This window comes from Leptonotus elevatus, chromosome 20 (genome assembly GCF_054856555.1).
Source record: "Leptonotus elevatus isolate MCC_2025b chromosome 20, RoL_Lele_1.0, whole genome shotgun sequence".
Classification (NCBI taxonomy): Eukaryota; Metazoa; Chordata; class Actinopteri; order Syngnathiformes; family Syngnathidae; genus Leptonotus; species Leptonotus elevatus.
Genome location: NC_141258.1, coordinates 9,349,332 through 9,374,380, shown reverse-complemented (window position 1 = coordinate 9,374,380; position 25,049 = coordinate 9,349,332). Strand labels below are relative to the sequence as shown.

The 25,049-nt window shown below is 42.1% G+C and overlaps 1 protein-coding gene across 1 annotated transcript in view; it reads left to right on the top strand.

Annotated features, from left to right (window-relative positions):
• The window catches only part of LOC147156941 (glutamate receptor ionotropic, NMDA 2C-like), a 36,558-nt gene extending 11,952 nt beyond the window's left edge, over window positions 1-24,606 (top strand). Inside the window, exons 4-16 of the mRNA XM_086064881.1 lie at window positions 6,156-6,221; window positions 7,451-7,639; window positions 7,748-8,088; window positions 8,703-8,817; window positions 10,060-10,271; window positions 12,080-12,248; window positions 14,327-14,480; window positions 14,680-14,805; window positions 15,193-15,422; window positions 17,261-17,421; window positions 18,535-18,722; window positions 19,366-19,598; window positions 21,412-24,606. Of these exons, the coding sequence (XP_085921007.1) occupies window positions 6,156-6,221; window positions 7,451-7,639; window positions 7,748-8,088; window positions 8,703-8,817; window positions 10,060-10,271; window positions 12,080-12,248; window positions 14,327-14,480; window positions 14,680-14,805; window positions 15,193-15,422; window positions 17,261-17,421; window positions 18,535-18,722; window positions 19,366-19,598; window positions 21,412-22,932 (3,705 nt within the window). The 3' untranslated portion in view covers window positions 22,933-24,606. The remainder of the gene's footprint in view (window positions 1-6,155; window positions 6,222-7,450; window positions 7,640-7,747; window positions 8,089-8,702; window positions 8,818-10,059; window positions 10,272-12,079; window positions 12,249-14,326; window positions 14,481-14,679; window positions 14,806-15,192; window positions 15,423-17,260; window positions 17,422-18,534; window positions 18,723-19,365; window positions 19,599-21,411) is intronic.
• Window positions 24,607-25,049: the final 443 nt, after the last annotated feature.

Sequence of the window (25,049 nt, the reverse complement as noted above, 5' to 3'; positions counted from 1 at the left end):
CAAACTAGAGATTCAGGCCTGGGTTGAGCTCAGGTTTTCAAATCAGGGGTTCAAGCCTGAGTTATGGTTTTAAAGTAGGGTTTGGAGCCTGACTTATGGTCCTTGTTTCAAGCCTGCATTGATTAATGTTTCAAAATGTTGGGGTTCAAATGAGAGTTTGAACCAAGTGTTACGGTTCCAAGCCTGGGTTTGGGTTTCAAACAAGGCTAGGGGTTTCAAATTGGGGCAAAAGCCAGTGTGTGTTTCCCAGGTGTCACAATCTAACACGATCCAGCAATTCCACCTTAAATATGAGCATTGGTGAAGCCATCCGGTGGGTTTTAAGGCGCCTCTACTTGCATGCCAAGAGTTTGATAGCAGCTTTTGACCTGATTCAGCTCCTCTTATCTGCGGATGCTTGAAGAAGAAGAAGAAGAAGGACAAGGCACTGGGAGGGGCAAAACATTGTTGAAGAAGCCTTCCGTCAATCATTTGCTAGCACGAGATCATTTTAAGGTGGATGAAGGCGAGAGACCTGACACAACGTTCAAGTCTTTCATTGTTCTTGCTCGGCTTTTAAAGGGAAGCAAGTCTTCATCTATTCACACGTCTTTATTTCTTTGTGTAAGCGCCGTCATCAACACCTTGTATTTTTAGCTTGCGCTCTCACATGTAGACGCGCACAAACACTCACGCACACAATAATAGCATACAGTGGAAGAAGCGGTTATGAGTCGGCTACCTTGCCCATCCGCACTTGGAGCCTGCATTCGGGATTGAAACTAGGCTTCGGGTTTCAGAGTTGATTAATGCTCTTTATTTTATTGTTGGAGGGCTGAGTAATTTTTTTTTAGGTGGACCTTGATATGATATTTGCATGACATTTAAAATTCTACATGTATAATATTTGCATGGTATTTAATGGTGTATGTACCTCCAAGCTTCCCCTTATGCAATTCCGTTCTTGCCCACATGTAAATGCCTCTGGTGTGTAGAATTTGATTAAGAACGCGTCCGCTCACCCCCCCCCCCCCTTAACCCCCCCCCCCCCGAGCTGCATGCAGGACCCCATTAAAAGCCTTAATGAGACCCTTCATGAGGCTTCGGCTCCCCCACAGCTCTTATCCGTCACCCCAAAACTCCCAAAACGCAACTTTCCCCCTCCCCTTATATCCACTTAACGCAGCCGCTTTGTAACATCCGTTCAATATTCAAATGTCTTTTCAGCACCGAATGGAAAAAGCGTGTGTCAGACACAATAGTGCAGGTGGAAGGGCTGATTCTCCTCGCCTCAATGGCGCTTGATTATCAATACCCGCTATGACGAACGTGTTCGATGGTGTCGGAAAAAGAAGCGGCATCCGTCGTTTGTAAATGTATGTGTGCATGGGCTGCATCCAGATGTGGCGTGCGTCATTCCCATTACGAATGCTTGAACACTCAACAGATACTTTTTTGGGTACAATCAGGAAGGTCCAATTTTGAGGGCTGTATAAAAAGCTAAACTGCCATTTTGACATACCTGTAAGTTATGTCAAAGTTGGACTTACTATTTCCCCCCTCATTCAAAGCATGCAGTAAGTTTTCACACCTTTTGCATGCTTTGAATGAGAGTAAAATAGTAGTGTCATATGATGGACTGAAGCCTAAACTAGGCTTTGGGTTCAACTATATTTTGAACCTTTTGCATGTTTTGAATGGTGATGCAGTAATATTTCACACTTTTTGCATGCTTTGAATGAGGGGAAAATAGTAGTGTTATCTGAATATTTTGAATATAAAAATTCAAAGTTGGACTTAAAGCCTGGTTTCAGCTTCAGTCTATCAGATGATGCAAAAGGTGTTCAATATTACTTACTGCATGCTTTGATTGAGGGGTAAAATAGTAGTGTCATCTGATAGACTAAATGTAAAAAAAAAAATCTAAAGTTGGATTTAAAAAATGGTTTAAATTTGGGTTTCAAGTTAGGCTTTCAAAGTAGGTTTTGCTACGATTAAGGTTTAAAATTGGAGGCTCAATCCATGGGTGAAGGCTTCAAACCAGTGTTAGGGTTTAAAATGAGGGCTCGGGTTTCATTGTTGGGTTAGCCAGAATTATGGTTCTAGAGTAGGGGTTCAAATTAGGGCTTCAAGTGGGGTTTCAATCATTTAAATTAGGGTTTCAAGTCAGACTTTTGCTTCCACAGTAGGATTTCAAGTCTGGGCGATGGTTTCAAGTCAGTGTTAGAGTTTCAAATCACTGTTTGGAATTAGGCTAAGGTTTGAAGCCTGGTGTATGGTTTCAAACAAACATCAGGGTTCCAAGCCAAGGTTAGTGGTGTTTTAAAATTAAGGGTTCAAACCCGAGTTTGCTTTTCGAATTAACTTTTCAAGCAAAGATTAGGGTTTCAAAGTAAGGTTTCAAGCCTAATTTAGAGTTTCAAAGACTTTCCCATACTCAAAGATTTGTATGGTTTATGTACACCTGAAAGTTTTATTTATTTATTTATTTAATCATTTATTCATGTATTCATTCATTTATTCATTCATTTATTTATTTTAATTAATTAGTTAATTAATTAATTAATTTATTTATTTATAAAAATTAAAAAAAGCCCAAATAGCCTGTTTCACGCAAAGACATTAAATTTGATGTTTGTGAAATTCTGAAGAAGCCATGCCTTAGCAAACAAGTGGTGGCAAGGTGTCACATTCTGGGCCACATTTGGCCACATGCAGCCTGTGTCAAATTATCGAGCCAACGAGTTGAAGACTGCAGGCGGGCTGGCATTAATTAATGCAGTTTCATTCCCGGTAAAAAAAAATAAAAAAAAGAAGCACTTTTCATGGCTGGACGACCGCTGGGCTTCGGAAGGGTTGGCCTCCTTTTCGGAAGAGGCCAGAAGTAAGCGATCAGAAAAACAAACGGAAAAAGCAGGTCAAACTGTCCCGTTAAAAATAAATGAATGAACCCTAAAAAAGGAAACGGCAGTGTGATCCGGTGAGACCGATTTCATCACTTGTGGTCCAAGAGTGCAGCAAACTGATAATCTGGTGCTGGCAGCCTCAAATTGTAACAAATGCTCAAAGACACAAGCGCTACGCTCTCTTGGCCTCTAACATGAATCACATGCATGCATAAAAGCCACTTTGCTCTTCGCGAGCGCGTAAAGCCGTCAGTCCGCTTTATTTCCGACTTAATCATCGCTTACGACTGCAATTGCTCTTGGTGTGATGTTTGTATACAAACCAGCAACAAAAAAATGGAGGTTGGCAAATTGGCCATGTTGCACACTGTCAACTTGAGTTAGTCGACCTGCTTTGACGCTTACAGTGCTGTGCGGCAGCTTGATTGCAGCTGCGACGACGCACGGGGAAAATTGTATGCGCACACATGAAATAAATACACTTTCACGATGGAATGAGATCTAAACAGGAGTGGTATCAAATATTCGACAACTGGAGTGAAGACCTCCTGTGAACGCCTTCATAGAAAAAATTGTGTGGTGGTAAAGATTTTTTTCAAGAAAACCTCTTAACTCATTCACTGCCAAACTGTAAATTCATTGGAACTTTTTCTTTTAGTTTAACGTTTTTTTTCTACTTTTATCAACAAGATTAAGAAAACCTAGAATTTTTAGAATAGATACAAAAAAATGTGATTAATCGTGAGTTAACTAGTGAAGTCATGTGATTAATTACAATAAAAAAAATCACCTGACGCCCCTAATTTTTAATAATCTTTTATTCTTTAAAAAAAAGATTAAAAAAAGAAAATTAAAGATTATTAAAAATTAGGGTCATCAGGCAATTAATATTAGTAATCTTAATTAATCGCATGACTTCACTAGTTAACTCACAATTAATCACAAATTTTATATCTGTTCGAAGTGTACAATTTTTTTCTAGGTTTTCATACTCTTGTTAACGAAAGTAAAAAAAAAAATTTAACTAATAGGAATATTTAAAATTATTTTTTGACGTCTATAGCCGTCAATGGCAGTGAATGAGTTAATAAAACAGGATAAGGATAGGGTAAAGTTTGGGTTACAGTTACATTTGTTATTATGGTTAGCGCTAAGGTATAGTTTAGCATAATGCGAGCGTAATGTTAGTGTTAAGTTTTGGGTTAGTTAGAAATATGGTAGGGATAGAGGTGAAGTACTGATGGTGGTAATGGGTTAGGGTAAGTGTAGGTTTAGGGTTCGAAAAGTAGTAGAGAGTAAAAAAAAAGAAAGTATCAAGTCATAGATATCCAAAGATGAAATAAAAGTAAATACATCATCCAAACAACCAAAGTTTATTTTGTTTTCATGACTGTATCCAGACTGCCGCCACTCGGTTCGCATGGCGCAGGTGCGCTGCTGCCAAGGCTGCGCTTGGCCTGTCATGTTAGCATGCGCTGCCGTGGGACTGCTAATTACGTCTTTGTGACCACTCCAAGGTGTTGGCGGCATAAAGTGGAGCGCAAGGTGTCACGTTCCTGTTCTGCCGTTTCGTTTGTGTTTTCCTAGTTTCCTTGGTAGGCATCTGTGGTGGAGTCTCCTGCGCCACACCAGCTGACAATGACGAGCCGGTGCTCAATTGTGGATATAGCCTTTATGTTTTTTCGCCATTTCATTTTTTCTGATAGTTTGGGGAGGTGGCTGAAGCAGTGGGGTGTGGTTTCAAGTTCAACACATTCATCTGCTTGAATTTTAAAGCCTCATTTTATATAATTGCCGTTACATACTTGGAGTCCAACATTTTGTTGTGCCTAGCATAGAATGCTAGCAACTTGGTTTCGTATTAAGGTGTGGACGTGGGCTACGGGTCAACGTGACCTCCGATTTGGAGGTTAATAATGCTTCTTAAAGTAATGAATCTTGTCACTATCAAGCACCAAGTCCCTGTTGTGATTTTTTTTCTCCTGCTTTTGTGACAGGCGGACACGCTTGCGCGCTATTTTTAAGGCTCGCTCTGTGTCGCGGCAGCACCGCAGCCTCCCGGGGCGAAGCCCGAGCAACCCCAGACTGAGATTAAATTGAATGACGGCGAGTCTGGCTGTGATACTCTTTCGCTATTCCTGAGGCTCACAGCTCTCAAGGGTGGGGGGTGGGTGGGGGGTGGGGGGTGGGTGGGGGGTGGGGAGATGACAGCTCTTCGCCCTAGGAGACGAGCCCCCGGGAGTCAGCTCCCAAAAGGCGCTTTGACAGTTTAACACTACGTGTTTCCGCCCTCGCTACTTTTTATCGGCGAACATGTGTGACAAGGCATCTTGTAGATGTAGGGCTTGTAGTGCTGCTGTTAAAATAGATACCACATTACTTCATTCAGGAGGCTTCTTGCAGCAGCTATCAAATCAGATTGTGAATATTTTGCATTCATATTTCTTGCACCTGCTTACATCACAGGCTCCGTCAGATCTCCCAAATATTACAAATCGCATCGGAATGCTTTTTGACGAAAATGTCATATGTAGTTTTAAAGCAAAACGTTCATGTTTTGATTCATGATCTAAGAGCACCATAGCAGTGATTTGTAAGCACATAGCAGACACGTGCTATGCCCTTGACTTTGGAAATGTACCAAAACATTTGACTCGATAACAACGTCTTCATTATTAGACTCATAGAAGTAATATTTGGATTTTGAAGGGATTCCACAAACTAACTAGCTCTGCCCTAATATTTTTAAAATTTCAAAAAGTATACAGTATATCCAGTCTGACATGTATCACTTTCTCAACCAACCACTCAATCTATGTTTCTGGGCTTTCATCCTTTCATTCATATTTTTTTCATGCTGAATATATTTAATAACGTGTACCTCATTACTGTGTGTATCGTTGAGGTTTGACACAAGAATAACAAAATCAGTGCATACGCTGTTGTAAAGATCACGTCCCATCTTGTATGAGGAGATATGCTAATGTATGCTAACACACACACATGCACAGATGATATGCTAACGAATGCTAACACACATGCCAGATCGTGACAGAAAGGGAGCAAGCTCGTTCACACACTTGAGAGCAAACACAGAAACTTAATGAGCATACATAAAATGTCAAACGTCATTGTGTTCAGCAAGAATGTACAAAAAGCAACGTGTAAGAAAGAGCATTTATTTTTTTAGTTAATGAAAATGTTTTGTAGAAATATTTTTCATTTCAAATATAATTACCAGGAAAGAAAACTCCTTGGTTGTCTTGGCAGGCGGAGGGATCCTTGTTCCTGCAGATGGGCGCGTCTCTGGAGCAGCAGGTCCTCTGCATGTTCAAGGTATGCTATCCAAGCCCCAAAGAGAGGAATCAACGGGCTTGTCCCCGCCAAATGGTCAAACCTGATGTTCTTTAATCGGCCGATTAATTTGTGATTAGTGACGTATGCAGATGTCCGGAAAAATTTAAGATTTAAATTGTGATTACAAACGAGCACAGATTTACTTGTGAGACGTCTCAAAGGATTCGTCGATTATGACCTTCGCTGACGTTTGGGGATTCAATGGCATGATAAATGGCGATAATTCCGATTACTGGTACTTTTCATTGTTCATCATGTCTGGCTACTACATATTAGCTTAGCATCAATCACGTGCCAACAAGTGACCTCAAAGTCTTTTTCAAGGGTGTAAAACTATCTTCTTGAAGAACCTCTTCAAAGACAACTCGCATGATGCTATGATAAGCTAACTTGGCTTTCATCCCAAAATTTCAAAGTAGTGCGATTGTAGTTTTTCTCGATTTCTTGTATTTTGTAATGTATCAAAACAAACTGGCTACTCAAAGCTAAGACTCAATTGATTTTTTTGTTTTCAAGATGTTTGGCATTTAAATGTGAACTTGTCCTAGTCAAGGTTTTGTTGTGTTTCCTGTCACGCTAAGCTAAGCTAACTCGCCATCAGCTACACATAAACTTCAATCAAAATGGGGTCCAGTCATACATACATACATCCACATTATTTTTTTGGGGCATCAAGAACCCAAGGAAGAAAATTGTAAAGGTGATAATCGGATTACCAAAAACTTTGAGGTACTCGGCTTGTTTTTCTGTGGTAAATGGTTACTTGAGCGACTTCCTTTTGTACTTACATGCTACTTAAAGTGGAAGTCAACCTTAAACATTTCTTGACAATAATGTTATATGTGACCTCACTAGTCTAAACATGACATTCTGATTAATATTACATTTGTGGAATGCCAGAGACCTGAGCAACATTGATGTCGTCTTCAATCGACAGCTAGTGGCAAAATGGCCGCCCCCTGAGTTGGATAAAAACGGCAGAATTTTTCTGCTTAACTCATATTCCACTGGGTTGATTTCCCTTAACGATTTAGGCCTATGATGGCAAAATATCGGCTTCTCAAATTGGTATGTTGAGATGCGTGAGGGATTCCTTCGGGTTACAGTTTTATTCGCATCATGCTCAAATTTGCCGTTTTTGATCTCAACCAAAAACATTGTCTTCTTCAATTTTCAATTTTTACCCCCATCCTAAACTTGACTGTTAGATCATGGAGGAATACGACTGGGGTGAGTTTGCCATCATCACCAGCCTGCTGCCGGGCTACGACACCTTCGTGGACATCGTTCGGGCCTACACGGATACATCGTATTTCATGTGGGACCTCCAGGACGTTCTAACCATGGAGATGTCCGTTGGGGCCAACGACATGAGGACCAGGCGCATTCTGCAGCAGGTACGATACCATAATAACACCGAAATATTTGGACGTCAGTGCTAATACTGATGTCTGATGTCACTGTATTGACATGACCCTATAATTTGAAACCTACGTTATCCTTAGGTGGACTCCCAGGTCCTGCTGGTGTACTGCTCCTTCGAGGAGGCGCACTTTCTTTTCCACCAGGCCTTTGAGGTGGGCCTGGTGGGACCGGGCTACATCTGGATCCTGCCCAGCTCGGCTGTGGGCAACCCCGAGGTGGCGCCGCCCGCCAGCTTCCCCGTGGGCGTCATCGGCGTCATCACGGAGCAGTGGCGCAAGAGCTTGCGGCAGCGGGTGCGCGAGGGCGTCGCCATCGTGGCCAAGGGAGCCGAGAGCTTCAAAAAGCAGCACGGCTTCATACCCGAAGGGCACGCCGACTGCAGCAAGCCCGCCAAGCACTCCGGAAACAACACGCTCTTCAGGTGCGCTTTGTTATTCCCTGCGCAACACTTTGACTAAGTTACTTTAGAAGTCTGCTAAGTTCCTCATGTCTTGAGACTTGGTGAAGCAGCATATGGCTCATCGCCCAAAGTTATTTTTGTATTCCCTGTAAAATTGTGAACCGCTTAAATTTTTGCCATTCCTTGTTGGTGGAGCATGACCCAACTTGACCAAACCAGCTTTAATTGTTACACTTTTTCTTTTCCCAACTCATTAGTCATCTTTGTATGTGTGTGTCTTTTAACCCTTGACTCAAGAGTCATTCTGTGCCTCTTGCCTGCGGCCTAACATGCAAATTAACCTTGATTTATTATTCACAAGCCAATCTGTCACGACCGTATCGCATCGTACGTACGGCGTATAACAAACGGCAGAACTAGCCCCAGTCGGAACAACACTGCCGGCCTCCTATCATCCCCTAATGACTCACTCGGCATTAGATTGAAGCCTCCTGGGGGAGCTGCGGGTTTAATTAGAAAGTGATGATTGCGAGCGTACAAATGAATATGCAAATTCCCTCGTGCGATGTGGTAAAAGTTTCTTGATTGGAAACAAGACTCTTTGTTTTTTTCCTCCCCACCGTGACTTTTTGTAGGCACATGCTGAATGTGACGTGGGAAAGGAGGGACCTGTCATTCAACAACAGGGGCTTCCTCTCCAACCCATCTATGGATATCATCGCACTGGACCGAGAAAGAGTGTGGGACAAGGTATGTGTGTGGCAGAAATTTGTGTTTGTCCTCATAAATCTCGCAACTTCCTGACAAGACATTATCTCTGCAGATGGTTGTTACGCTAATGTGCGTTATGCGTTTTGAACGTATTATTCATCTCACAATAATAACAAACATCAAATGTATTGGGGGGGGGGGGGGGCAACAATGAGTACAATGCAGCATATGTTGTTTTGTTTGCTGGTTTGGAAGCTAGACGGCTAGTTTTAGCCTCGAAAACGGACTTAAACGTGTCATAATCATGCCAATAGGTTGGGGGATGGTATTGCTAATGCTAATGCTAATAATTTCCTGCTGGGTGCGAGGAAAACGTTTTGTTTTTGTATTTATTTGATGGTCTGTTTTAAATGCAGCTGACAAGTTCGATGAGCTATTTTATATGTATTCATGCTAATGGCAAAATACGCTAATGCTAATTAATTTGTTTCCTGCTTTCTCTTTTATTTATATTTCCCGATTGGCCCCCAAATTTCATAGTTCTTCTCTTGACTGACATATTATATAAGGTAACAAATTCAGGAGCTAGCTTTCTATCTAGCATTAGCTTAGCTTTACATTAGCCTATCAGGTATCATATTATTGTTGTTTTTTGTTGTGTTATTCTTGGACAAAATCACACAACAATGTGTATAATACCACAGGGATATAGTAAAACCCTCCCAGTGTAAAACGTAATCTCAGCTGCACTTGAAATAGTTTATTTCCGCTTTGGAGGCAACCTCATTCATCAATGTCACCGGACCCTCTAGAACCGCCGCCGACTAGCTGCTAGCGTGTGTGTGTGTGTGTGTGTGTGTGTGTGTATATATATGAACATATCTCACACGTGTGTGTCATTTCCTTTTTTCACGACTTTTCCATGACAATTTCATTATTGGCTTTGAGGTGCAGAAATAATTTTGCCCCTTTTATTCTGCCCAGCAACAACCAACCAAATTGAATTGACTAGCTAGCATGGGTTTAGCTAGTTTTAGTCGGATTAGCCTACTCCTTCAATCATAAGGACGCAGTCGGTATTTTGCATTAGGGGCAAATGGGATATTGCCCCACTAGATCCAGCAGATGAAGCCGCCTTATTGGATTTGTTAAGCAGAAATGATCACTCGCCATGTATTCTACCAATACACACGCTAATATTAAACTAGCTGTAGTCGTATTGCTAATTTTGTTTACATCAGTTATCGGAACCGCCCGCTAAACTGTCAGCTCCCTCCCCAGGTGGGCACCTACGGCCGCGGCATCCTGCAGGTGCGCTACCCCGTCTGGCCACGTTACGGCAACTTCCTGGAGCATGTGACCGATGACCGCCACTTGACGGTGGCCACGCTGGAGGAGCACCCCTTCGTCATAGTGGAGAACGTGGACCCCGGCACGGGCACATGCATCCGCAACACGGTGCCCTGCCGGCGCCAGTCCAATCACTCGGAAAGGTACACGCAGACGCGGACTCGCCGCTCATTTCCAAAAGCATGTCACCAGATGAGATGATGTTTTGTTTGTTTGCAAGGTCAAGTGTGAGCCGTTCGAGCTCACTTGTTTGTTTCGCTGATCAAAAAGCTCGCGAGCCGAATCTAAATTTGGCAATTTTATGCAAATGGCATGCACTGAGCTCTCGTTTGGAGAACTTGTGCCGCTTAGGAGTCAGCGCGCCAGACATTTTTATTTCAAGGTTGAAGGTTTTAGAGGTTTGAGGCCTCAAGTGGTTTGATCATCATCGTCATTCACATTCCCTCCTTTTAGCTGCCTTTTTGTGTTCCGTTGTGGCCATTTTGGCGAGGCTCACCCATGAGGCTGTTGCTGGACCGCATGTGTGCCGATTCAAGTATGTGTGCGTGTTAGCATGTATAATGACGCCAGGTGGTCTCCACTGCCCACCGCTATTAACTGATGCGGCGATTGTCAGAGCTGCTGCCAACATCTCCAACAAACGCACGAGGGCCAATTTACCACTTGACATTTTTTTTTTAAATCATACTTCTTTTAACGTTTAATCAATTAGTTACTTGCCTACTCGCTACCCTCCGTCCTCAGGGTGAAAGTGATTATAATTGGGTGAGGAAATGCTTTCGAAACGCCCGCTACTTTTTCCACAGCCTCTGCGCCCCTCTTTCTCTTCTTGTCAAACATTTTTTTTTTTTTTACAAACGTCTCCAATTAATCAATCATTTATATACAGTCAAGTCCATGAATATTGAATTGGACTTTTTAAATGTGGAGATAATAATGGTACAAAAAAAGACCCGTTAACACTCAATCTTCACAATCTTCACCATCATCAATTTCGTTACGTCTGCTCTACCCACACAATCAACTAAACTCAGTTTAATTCATGTCCGCCCTCTTGCTAATACATAATTTATACTTCACAATTTACTGACTTCTACGAACGAGACTAAGTGCAATTTCTGGAGAAATTGCGTGGGAATGCTTAAGGCCGAATGCTAAGATTTGAATGCATGTGCTTATGAAGTAAGATGAATTATGTGAAAATGTATATTTTTTAAATTGTAGTTAAATGACAAATGAATAAAAAGAAAACTTGAACTGCAATCTGTCTAAGGTGGGATTTAATCATTTCAGAGAAATTATAATGCATTTCCTGATATGATAGTCAGTTGGTATACATATATATATATATATATATTTGCAATGTACTGTCGGAGGTGGGATTCGAACCCCCACTTGCCACTGAGCAGTATCAGACAGCCGGTAATGATGGCGGGAAATTTTGAAGAAAGTTGAAATTTGAACAGTGTAAATCAAATGTGGGAGTTTTTGCACTGCAAAAAAGTGAAGAGAATAAAATGTTATGATAATTGTATTGAATAAAGGTTAAAAACAACATTATTCACACGAATAAAAGTTGAGATTTCTGCATCATCACACAAATTTCTGGCCTTGGTGGTGGCCTTCCTGTATTTTCACGACATCATTTATGTTGCTCTTCAGTTTCTCTAAGTAATATTTCCACTTGATTTTGTGGCCATCTGAAGGCCTCCAAAAATGGTGTCAGGTTTCAGACAAGAATTTTACAAGCTTGTATCTGTCGCCTAAACCAAAACATGACAGAGATTTTATTCTTGGAGATTTTAATATCCATATTTTGTGCACTCCATCCTTTGTGCGTGTCGCTCCACTCGGCTCATAGCCATGATGTTTGTGTAAGCAGAGCACATCTTACTGTTGGCTTTTCTTTATTCCTTCTAAAATCTCTTTTTTTTTTTTTTTTGCCCCTTAGCATCATTGGCCACTCGGAATCCTACACCAAGCTGTGCTGCAAGGGCTTCTGCATCGACATCCTGAAAAAACTCTCCCGCACCATCAAATTCTCCTACGACCTCTACCTGGTCACCAACGGCAAGCACGGCAAGCTGGTGCGCGGCATTTGGAACGGTATGATTGGCGAGGTAAGTGGTCTCATTTGAAAGTGGCGTCAAAGAGAGACAGAGAAAAGTTTGGCGGTGACTTCTAAAGTTGACGATTCCACCAACAAAAACATTTGCCGCAGGTTCCTCCAGTGTTGTTGCGCTTTCACCTGCGGGGAAAACAAGCGTTTGCTTCTTGTGATTTGCTTCCAGTCACAAGTTACCGTCTCGAGGCTCGGAAGCTGCCGTTCGGGAGAAGTTTCATATTCTTTGAAGTGACAAAACAGATTTTTGACGTTGTTGAAAAGCGTTTATCAGCCAGTTTGAACAATGAATAGTGACATTTTATTGGCCTCTTATGGACAGTAACAAACAAAATACGGATGGTTTGAAAAGACTTCTACTTTAACACCATGCTCTTGAATTTGCTACAAAATGGCTCATTCAAACCAAAATGGTTGACTTCCTGTTCATGGGTCCCCGAGACTTTTCCGTGCATCCTGTTCAGACTGACGTACCCATTCAATTGTGTGCCGATTGGTGAAACCACCATTTGAAGTTGAATCCTTAAAATGATCGTCCAAATTTGACACCTAGCTTAACTATATGAGATGGCAAAAAAAAAGATTTCCCAAGATTATTTTCTTCCGATTTGGGTTTATATGGGCAATTTTCATGGATGGATGGATGGATCGATCAATCCTTGATAACTAGAATTTGCCCAACATGGCAACTTCAAACTAAAATGGCCGCCTTCCTGTTCTCTTTCTCGGGCATGTGTCCTTGAGACTTTTTTTGTGCATCTTGTCAAGATAGACATATCTGCCCAATTTCCTGTCAATCTGTAAAACTAATGATGAGATGTTTCTACTGAGTGAACATTTTCAATTCGACAGATTTTTATTGACGTCATTCATCTTTGTGCAGCACTTCCAATTGTAAACATTTTACAGAAAAAAAACCGTACATCTTCCTTGATGTCAGGCACGGCGAATGAAGGTTTTCACACTTCGAGATGGAACCAATCGATAATGAACTTCTAATACATGCGTTATGTTGTCTTCCTCCACGCTATTAGCGCTGAAAGGCTCCCAATAGACACCTGCCTCGCTGCAGCGTCGTCTCTTTGATGGACTCTAAAGTGGGTCAGTGGTGTGACAGCGTGCATACACACACACACACATGGTGCCGCATACACAGTGTATGGGCCGCATCAAACAGCTGCATGTGAGAGCAAGGCGGCGCGAGCAGGTGCTTTTCTAGAGAGGAGCCTTGCATGTGCATCTGCTCCCAGTTTGTGTATATGTATGTAGGCTTTTTGTGCGCGCGCATATTCTGTGGTAACAAAATGATTCCTCGCTGAAAAGTCGCTGCTTTTCTGAAAATACATGTCCCACATATTGCAAGTGGGGCGGAATATCATTGCACATGCAGACCAATGAAAAGTACTGGAGACTGTATAGGAGGTGTAAATGACATTATCAACCAATCACAAGCGTTTCTTGTAATGATTGACATGCTGACTGACCATTGACGAGTAAATGATATTCACTGCTCTGAATATTAGGCATCTAAAACTACCAAATGATTTTAAGTGACATGACCAACTCCTGGAAACTGGGGGGTCGCTGAGTGGCCCCTTCAAAAATTTAAAATAAATATATATGCTTTTGTTTTTTTTGTTTTTTTACAAACCTCAAAATTTTTTGTTTTTTTTAAACGCAAATAACATTTGATATACGTTTTTTTGTTTTTAATCTAATTAAAATTTAATTTAAATATATACAAAGCCAAATAATAATAATAATTGATTACATTATTATTATTAATTTTAAATTAAAAAAGAAAATTTTGGGGACAAAAAAAATTATTATTTTTTGACTAAGCCAAAACAATTCTTCAAAAAATGCTGATAACATTTGATGTATGTTTTGCGAGGAAATACGGGTGAAAATGCGGAAACGGGGAAAACTATTTAAATAAGTAAGTTGTAATATCACCATTTACCACTAGATGGCCGACATGAGTAGGCCTAATAATTCTTTGCCGATTTAGAATGCAGTACAGTACAGGACAAAAATGACTGACCAAAAGAGTAAGTCCTGACCGCGTCTTTCCAGGTTGTGTACAGACGCGCCGACATGGCCATCGGCTCGCTCACCATCAACGAGGAGCGCTCAGAAATCATCGACTTCTCCGTGCCGTTCGTGGAGACGGGAATCAGCGTCATGGTGGCCCGCAGCAACGGCACCGTCTCCCCGTCCGCCTTCCTCGGTGAGCACGTCGACGGCTCCTCCCGCTTTCTCCCGGGATGGCCTACTTTTTCTCCGCCGCCTCCCCGGGAAAACTTTCTATTAAGCTTTTATCCCGCCGCTAGCTGGAGCCTACAACTAAATCCCCTGCCACGCGCTCCCTCTCTAAAAACAAATTGCGAAACAGATTCATGCCTGCTGACGCTTGTCTCCTCCCGCAGAGCCGTACAGTCCAGCCGTGTGGGTCATGATGTTCGTCATGTGCTTGACGGTAGTGGCCGTGACGGTCTTTGTGTTCGAGTACTTCAGTCCAGTCGGGTACAACCGCAGCTTGGTGAGCGCCAAAGGTGAGTTTTGGACAAAACAACCCAGTCCGGCTAACCTCCGATTGCATGCCTGAGCCGGGGTCGGCGTCCCAGGCTGCAGCTAATCAATCCCAGCATGCACTTCTGGCAGAGTGTGCACGGTTCCACGGGTCTGAAAGGTCACTTTCTCGTTTTTTAATTAGCGTTCGTCAGCACACTAATCGAAGGTAAGATGGATGATGGCGCCGGCTACCGCTCAGCTTGTGGTGTGACGGAAATTGCGAGACAACTTTTTTTGTCGGAAGCTTGGAACAGAAAAAGGAAAGACGTGAAGTGGAGAGATGCAGATACATTTTTTGCCTAGAAGAGGGTCTGTGCTTTATAGATTCCTTGAATTCCCTCTGCCTTCTCCTCCATCTTGGTGTGCAGCTCCGGGCGGCCCCACCTTCACCATCGGCAAATCGGTGTGGCTGCTGTGGGGCATCGTGTTCAACAACTCTGTGCCCATCGAGAACCCCAAGGGCACCACCAGCAAGATCATGGTGCTGATCTGGGCTTTCTTCGCCGTCATCTTCCTGGCCTCGTACACCGCCAACCTGGCCGCCTTTATGATCCAGGAGCAGTACATCGACACCGTCTCGGGGCTCTCCGACAAGAAGGTGAGAGCTTCTCTGAGGCCTTTCAGACATCAGTGGGGAGCCCGGCGGCTGCCTCAAGAGAATCAATAAGCGACCATGATCAAATTGTGGACTTTTGTGAGGAGTGTTTGTCCATCAATATTCCAGCCCCGTGTGCTTGTATTCCTCATCTTGCTTCAAGAAAAACACACACATTGCAAAATGTCACCGGCGGTCAATAAGGAAACACCTTTGTTCCTCATAAGCGCCCAATTTGATTTGCGCTACCAAGCTTGACACCAACATCGTTAGTTAGTTAGTTATTTAGTTAGTTGTTGGTTCACTTGTATCAGTCATTTGTTACTTAACTTCATTTGTTGATAAAAATGGTAAAAATGCACAGTGCCTACCTTGTTAGTTAGTTAGTTAGTTGTTGGTTCACTTGTATCAGTCATTTGTTACTTAACTTCATTTGTTGATAAAAATTGCAAAAATGCACAGTGCCTACCTAGTTAGTTAGTTAGTTGTTGGTTCACTTGTATTAGTCATTTGTTACTTAACTTCATTTGTTGATAAAAATGGCAAAAATGCACAGTGCCTACCTTGTTAGTTAGTTAGTTAGTTAATACGGTTATTTGTTGATTCACTCGTGTCAGTAATTTGTTAATTAACTTAATTTATTGATGAAAATTGTCAAATTGTACCGTGCCTACCTTGTTAGTTAGTTAGTTAGTACAATCCGTTCATTGTTGGTTCAGTAGTGTGTGTTTAACTAGTTTGTTAGTTAGTTCAGATTTAAAGCAAATCTGTAAACTTGTACATGTACACTGTAAGATTTGTATAAAAATGTACTTCAGATTGGATTGCAATCAGTTTCATGTTTGAACAGCATTTGAAATTTTAAGGCTTAATGTTGCACTAATATAACATTCGTCAAGTGTGAATCCTAACTCTAAGTAAGACATTTTCTTGAATTTTTATATGTTTAAAATCGTTTCGGCTGCATATTAAATCAAGAATTGCGCGATGTAATATCACTGTAATTAGCTAGTTTATAAATAGCACGCTCATTAATTTCTTTGTTCATTAGGTGTTCTTACATTTCTCTGTAAATTAGGAATTTAGCTAATTTTCAGTTCAGTCAATGTTTGTTTGTTGGTTAGTTACTCAATTACTTACTTAGCCAGTCTTTTCATTTTTTTAGTTCGTTTGTTAGTTGTTACATTAGTCAGCCAGTTATTTTGTCAGTTAGTTTGCAAGTTCGTTATTTGGTAAGTTTTTTGTTTTTGTTTTTAGCTTGTTCGCTTATGAGTTGAGTTAATTAGTTGTCCATTATTAAGTTGAAGTGTTCATTGGTCCGTTCGCGTACATTACTTGCTTAATCATTTTATTTGTCCGTTAGTTCAGTTACATTTCAGTTTGTTTGTGTGCTCATACGTTAGTTGGTTTGTTTGTAAGTTCAGTTAGTTCATACGTACGATTCTATGTTTTATTCGCTCATATCACTCATTAGTTAGTTAGTTAGTTTGCTTGTCAGTTTGTATGTACGTTGGTCGGTACATGAGTTAGTTCATAGTAACAACAGACACGTTTTGGCGGTCGTGGAATCTTGCGGCTGATTTGATGGCGAAGAAAATATGCTTCTATAATTGGATTTAAGTGAGAAGTGCCTCATCCGTTCCCCCTCCTCCCCTCGTCTTCACCTCCATTCTTCCTCTGAGTCCTCACTTCACCCCCCAACTCATTTACATGTCTTTTTACTACTCACGCATTCCTTATTCTTTTTTCACCGTCCCTCTCGTCAGTCCTTCTCCTTTCCTCTCCACTCCTCCTTTTTCTTCCTCTCATGCCGTCATCACGTCTCCTTGGTCTCCCCGCAGTTCCAGAAGCCGCAAGAGCACTACCCCCCCTTCCGCTTCGGGACGGTCCCGAACGGCAGCACCGAGCGCAACATCCGCAGCAACTATCCCGACATGCACATGCACATGACGAAGTACAACCAGAAGGGGGTGGAGGAGGCGCTCAACAGCCTCAAAACGGGGTACGCTCTTTGTGTTTGGTGTTGTCAAAATACTTATTTTTAACTCGCCCTCTTGCCACTTCGTTTGATGACACTTTTTTTTTTTAGTAGCGCATATTTCAGGAATGTGGAGGGTATATTTTTAGATTAAGAAAATCACTTTGAGTGCTTCATTTGTATTTCAAAGTGATGTCTTTTTTTTGGGGTGGGAGTGGAGTGGGGGGGCGATGGCCTATATTTGGGAGAGTAAAAAGACAGATTGATGTCATGGTCAATGTTCTCGAGAGAATTTTGTAGGAAATGTAGGATTTTTTTATGGCATTTTAAAAAATGGCTGACGGATTGAAACAATGATTTTAAAGCATTTGGGATACAGTCATTTTATTGTATCTTTTACTTAGTGAGTTTTGTGTGTTTGTTATTTAGTTAGTTAACTAGTTAATTAATGTGTTAGTTAGTAAATGGCAGATGGCTTGACAATTTTTTTTCTAACAATTTTAAAGCACTTGGGGTACAGCAAGTTGGTTGTGTCTTTCATTTGGTGAGATTTTTTTAGTGTGTTTATTATCTAGTTAGTTAACTAGTTAGTTAATGTGTTCATAAATGGCATATGGATTGAAATTTTCTTCTTCTAATTATTTCAAAGCATTTGGAGTGCAGCAATTTGGCTGTATTCTTAGTATGTTGTATGTATGTTGTACCCTTTAGTTAGTTAGCTAGTTAGTTGGTCAATGTGTTAGTAAACGGCAGATGATTGCAAAATAAAATTTCAAAGCATTTGGGGTACAGCAATTTGGCTGTGTTGTTCAGATATTTAGTTGTTTTAGTATGTTTGTTATTTAGTTAGTTAAACTACTAACTAGTTAGTTAATAGGTTAGTTACGTCATCAGTTTTTCTTTGTTGTTCAATAATTTATTCAAACATCGGTACAAACATTAATCAGTCAGTTAATTAGTTGGTTGTTTGGGTGGTTCATTGGCTAGTTCATTTGCTAGTTTGTTCTTAGTTAATAATTTCACATTTCAGTTTACACATTGTGTGTAATCCTACTAAATTGTCAGAAATAAACAGCAATTTTGCCAGAAACAATTCATTAAACGTGTAAAGAAGGCAAGCGCGGCTTGTGTTTGCAGAAAACTGGACGCTTTCATCTACGACGCGGCCGTGCTCAACTACATGGCGGGCAAGGACGAAGGCTGCAAGCTGGTGACCATCGGCAGCGGCAAAGTGTTCGCCACCACCGGATACGGCATCGCCCTGCAGAAAGACTCGCGCTGGAAAAGGCTCATCGACCTGGCGTTGCTGCAGTTCCTCGGCGATGGTAGGTGGCCGATCAAAAATATTACATTACGACGCCATTGTGTGGACTCCTGCTTTGCTTTGTTTGCGTTCTACAGGAAAATGTCAGTGTCTCGTCGGTGGGAGTTTTGCCTCACGTGACACTTTTACAGCTTGGAAACAAGAAAAAATTAAAAATGAGTTTTCAACACAAAGTTTTGGTCCCCGTTGTAATGACATTTAAAGCGAGGCATTGCAATTCTATCTCAGAATATATGACGATTCGTCCTGTGTCTTGTTTTTTTCCCTCACATCCTGGGCCTTACCGCATAAAAGGAAAGATATGGATGGCTGCAGTACCGCTATATTTTATGTAGCAGTTTGTTTTTGCAGCAAGGCGGCAGGCATTCTGTGAAGAATGAAATCCTTGGGAATGGCGAGAGTGTGCGATTATCTATATTATACACACACACACTGTATACATTGACATAAACAAACCATGAAGGCTGCTGGTATGGAGTTAATATTCCTACCTCCACAGAGAGCTTTAAGTCGCAACACATATCCATAAACATTCTTTTGTGCTTTCCATGACGCTATTATAATGCTTATGGACAACCCAGTGATAAAATGGGCCATGCGGCTGCCATGTTTTTTAAAGATATTGTGCCTGCGCTCCATTCCAGGTGACACGCAGCGCCTGGAGACGGTGTGGCTCTCAGGCATCTGTCAAAACGAGAAGAACGAGGTGATGAGCAGCAAGCTAGACATCGACAACATGGCGGGCGTCTTCTACATGCTGCTGGTGGCCATGGGCCTCAGCCTGCTGGTGTTCGCATGGGAGCACCTGCTTTACTGGAAGCTGCGACACTCGCTGCACAAGTCCCACAAGCTCGACTTCCTGTTGGCCATCAGTCGGGTGAGGCCCGCAAAACCGCATCGGGTTCGAGAACTGCTGGGAGGTGGAGTGGGAAATATCAGAAGTTGGCGAGGATTCTATAAAAAAAAAAAACATGAGAAAAAAACAAAAAAACATTATTGATCCAAAGACACCGTGGAGTATTTAATATTGATTATAATTATTACAATTCTAATTGCAATTTTAAAGAATAATTAAAATACTTTTAAGCATTTGCAGACACTGTGTAATCAATATTATATATACAGTATGTGGTTACAATTTGTAAATGCTATCAAAATTAAAGCCTTAATATTGGGTGGAATAAATGCCACTTTTAAAGGGCACCTTGGAATAAATAATTTTTAATCAAATATGTATTATTTTTAAACCAACTCCGTAATATAAATATATATATAATTAAATGTAAAACTTGACTATGTGGAAAACCTTTTAAATTAAAACATAAAAATAAAATATTATTAAGGCCTTAATTTTGTTTTTGTTTTTTAAAATTAAAAAGCGAGATTTATCAAGGTTCTGCATATTTACCCCAAATAAATAAATGTATTATTATGATTATTTTAATTAAGGCAAATACTATAGTTAGAATAATTTGTTTCTATATTAATTAACATGTTTTAAAGAAATCAAAATTAAAGTCAGCGTCACATTTTGTGCATCATCAGTAGTTGTTGTTCCTGGAGGCTTGACTAATGTTGGCTGTGTTCACTGACTGATTGGGTTGTTGCAATTCAACCTGTTGTCTGACAAAACAACTCAGTAAAAGAAAGTGACTTGACTTTGTTGGAAATGTTTTACACAAAGTGCCATTGACAACCGTGATGCATCAGCTTAAATTGATGTTTTGCGCGACGGAATTAAAAACATTTACTGTAGAGTGGAGAGGAGATAAAAGCAAAAGGAAACACTAATTCCGATGTTTGCTCAGCATTTAACTTTTAAGGCTAATTTGCAATTAGCGTAAATCACCCGCCGCTTAGGCAGCAGCGCTATTTTGCCGAATGCGACCATTGAGACGTCAATGGACTCCAGCCACTCTGCTGTGTAATTACGCCATTGAGCCCGGATCAGAGTTCTTTTTATCAGATTAACAGCTAAATGACTATCAGATCGTTAATCCGTTCCCCAGGGGCAAATTAAATTTAGCTTCTTTCTTCTTCTTCTTTTTTTTGCGGGAATCTCTCAGTGTTACCGTCGCACTTGTTCCGCGGGCATCGTCTGACTGGTGAATTTAGTGGGCCATTCCTCTTCTTGCTCTCAGCAAAAACATTTTTTCTTTGAGTCCCAGGAGGTTGCATCATGAATTGAAGGCTAAGTCGTCCCTTGTTAATAAAAGAAGATAGGCCTATTCATGAAAATGTTTGTTATTTTGTTTGTAGTTTTCTTGCCAGCTGATGTTTGGCTAGCTTGTTTTCTTGCTAGCTGAAGTTTGGCTAGGTTGGATTCATGCTAGGTAATGTTTGGCTGGGTTGTTTTCTTGCTAGCTGACGTTTGGCTAGGTTTTCTTGCTAGCTCATGTTTGGCCAGGTTGTTTATTTTTCATAGCTGGTGTTGGGCCTGGTTGTTTCCTTGGTAGCTGATGTTTGGCTCGGTTGTTTTTGTGGTAGCTGATGTTTGGCAAGGCTGTTTTGCTACGATGTCACTCATTGTTTGAACACTCAAGAAAGGAAAACTGTCAGAATCACTGATTTATTATGTCATTCACAATCAATAGCAATTTTGTTATGACATTTATTTGAGTTGGATGGATGGATGATTCAAGATCAAGGATATCCTTTTTGACTTTTCATTTGATGTCTTTCTCTTTCAGGGTATCTACAGTTGCTTCAAGGGTGTGGAGGATCACGGCCATTCCTCCGGTCTGGCCAAACCCGACCTGACATCCAACTACGCCCAAGCCAACATGCTGAAGATGTTGCGCACTGCTAAGGACTTGGTCTCCACCGCCAATGTGGAGAGCTCCCTGGACAACGCCACCAAGACGATCGAGCATTTCAGCCGGCACAGTGGTGGCTTGCCCATCCGCGTCCCCCATGTCGCCGCCGATACGGTACCTGGAGGCTTTGCGTACGTGATGGAGAACCACGCGTCCTTCCCGCAGCAATCCATCTCCCCGCAGAGGTGTGTCAGCAGGCCCACACCGCTGCGCTACACTCTTCCAACCCACTCTACTTCTTGTCTGTATGAGCGCCCGCTTCCGGTCTCCAGTCTCAGCAGTCCGCATCTGGCGGTCAGCGAAACGCTCCCCCATCAGCACCCCCGCCAATACCAGACCACCGGAAGACTCTACGTGGACACCCACCCCCACTCGAGGTTCATCTCGTACACCGACCTGCAGCTGCCTGACATCTACACCTCCCATCCCGCCCCCCTGGCCCAAAACCAGCACACAGAGGGAGGCACCCACCAGAGGAAACGCAGGTCCAAGAGCTTCCAGTGTGGGGATGGCGATGCAGAGAGAAGGAAGTATAGCGATCACGATAAGAACAAAATCTGCCTCAGCGAGCTCAAAGCCAACAACCTCAGGAGCAACCACATTTCTGCCCCCAGCGTGGAGAGCGTCTATTCAGTGGAGGGGACGTGTCCTCCAGTGGAGAACTATAGATCCTGGCCTCCGGAGGACCTTATGCTAAGAGGAAGACATAGGCATCGCCGCCCCTCTTTCCTAAAAGCAACATGGGGCAGCGAGCAGATCCACCAGCTAGACGAGTCCCAGTCATCTCTTTCCAGCCAGTCGCCCTCCACACTTCCTGACCTGTTCCCATGCATCCTCACGCCCACCATGGCTGCAAAGACCCACAACACGGCCCACCTTCGGAACAACCTGTGCCTCCCACGGAACCAGGCCTACCTCCACATACGGGAGGATCACAGGAGGCCTGCAGGCCGTAAAGGCCAACGGCTGAGGTATTCACAGTCCACCCATCTCCCGACATATGGTGAAGCGGTGCGGTACGGTGCCGGGTTAGGGCAGGGGATGGTACGGAGAGCTACCAGCCTGCTCAGCAGACAATACGCCCACTATCTAAACTCCTATCCTGGGCTACCACTCTACCACTCGCCCCTCGACCTGCAAAACCACAACCAAGTCCCAGGCAGTCATCCATCAGCCAGCCCCGTATGCCAGCTGCTTGCCTGTGGTGGGGGACGATGCAGGAGTCAACGAGCCTTGCTGTACCAGGACAGCGTGTACGGCGCTTACGGGATCTATCAGAGCTCCCAGACTGGATCGGAGACGCAAGGAAGTCAGGGAGGAGTTGGCCAAGCAGCGGGGAGCCCCTGCGTGCTTCGGCCTTGGAGACGGGTGTCCAGTTTGGAGTCGGAGGTGTGAACCATAGAGACCACCAAGGAGATTTTACAACTGACCACTGTGGAGAAGGTTGGCTTATCTACTTATTAGGGAGACGTTCTGTTAAAATGGATGTGAACATATTCGGCGAAAGTCGGATCCTCTCGCTTGTGCGTTTTGTGTGCACTGAATTGTCCGTGGTGTCGCCGGGTGGTCAAAGTATAATCAGAATTGTCATGCTGTGATGTTCGTGGTGTACATATTTTGCTGTGGATGGGATTCAAACTCTGGTGTCATGTCGCCAGCTGTGATGCGATAGCGGCGGGGATTAAAGGATCACATCTTTCCAAACTGTCACCAAAAACAAAACGATACACAAAGCTGCCACTGTAGCAACGCGTCATGAAAGAATGCACATGTGAAGAGTTCGGAAAATTTTGACAGGGCAGCGCTTTGCTTGGATGACATAATCAGTTTGAGACATCTGCAAACAGACATCAGGTAACTTCTTCAAAGCGGCTATCTATTTTTATAACAACGTAATACTGTAGCTTATTATTGTCGAAGAAGAATCACACGGATCTGTAAGCTTTGTTTAAGCTTATTGTTAGATATTTTGATAGTATTTGTTGGTAGGCTTGCTTGTTTGTTAGCAGGATTATGCAAAAACGACATATTTGATTTCCACTATACTTAAAAAATTCAACCTAATGCTAACTGTTAATCTAACCCTTAAATTTCTCCAGTCTAAGAATGTTTGTGTACAATTAAAATTAAACTATTACATAACTACATCCTCCTCCATCAACCAGGAAGTAACCTGCTAACAAGCAAATTTAGCACAGCTGCGTCAGTCCTGGTTTGATCTTTTCTGATCCATTGTAGCTTAGCCTTGTTTTTGCATGTTGCGGATAGCCTTGCAAGTGTGTCGCCAGTTAGCCGCTAGCGAGTGACCTTATTGACGCGCATGTAGCAGGTAAAGAGCCCGACATTTCCCTCAGGGGTTGACAGAGACCAAAAAAAAAGAGAGAGAGAAAATAAACTAAGCCGAAGGAACTTGAACACAAACTGACTGAACTTAAGAAACATTTTGCTAACTAATGTCACACGATGTAGCTCTACTGCCGCCAAATGGTCAAAAAAGAAAAATACTTTTGGGGGACGCAAATCAAAGTTGACGGCTTGTGAACGCAGTCCATATGAACACAAACTGCAAGGATGGTATCTGGACAGCACTGACCAGCACAAGGTGTCTTATTCATTCAACCATGGGTTCTTCACTGGGTCTCCTTTGTGGGGCCACAATGCAGCACAGAGAACACACAAGGGCCTCACGATACTTGGAATATTTATTCAAAAATGTTATATCGATAAAAAGAAACTGTGTTATTTGTGTGTCATTCATGTAAGCTACTTACGATAGGAATTTATAGTCACTCACAATTTTCTAATCACTTTTCTGGCACATTTGGTCAAGCTAGCATATTTGTTACTATTGTACTAACGCGCTCAGTTTGCCTATTAGGATTTTCATCACCCTCTCTTTTCCACTCTTTTGTATTCCCTCGTCGTCCCTGCTTTCCTCCCGCCACTTCTAATTGCTTAATGATAAATTTTTGAATGAGGTGATTGAAAGCTAATATACTATCTATACTACCCATTGCCTTCACCCTGTAATTAATCACTTAGACCAATTAAAGAGCCTTTTTGGATGACTACAAATGCGTGTCCATTTTTTTAAATAGCCCCTTACATCTTGAGTTACATCGTCAAGGTTGAAAATAAAGTTGAAGTAACCAGTTAGGTTTAGGTTAGGGTTCGGTTTTAGGGTAATTGATTGCCGTTGGGTTTAAGTTTAGAGGGTAGGTTTAGTATAAGTTTAGGAAAAAGGCCAGGGTCAGGAGAAAATATTTTACTTGTTTCTTGCTCCTTTTCTCAGCTTGTTTCCTGCTTCTTTTTCTATCACGTATCCCAGTCAACACTGAGCTGCGAGCACAAAGTCTACCACTGTTCTAGTTTTTAATTAAAGAACTCTGGACAGATATTTGGAAAGGTTACTGAATTGTGCCACGAAACCAGACAAAAGCAAACAAAAACAAAAAAACATCCTCCGGAAGTTATTGTGCCATCCCTGTAGACTTCCAAGTATCCAATATTGT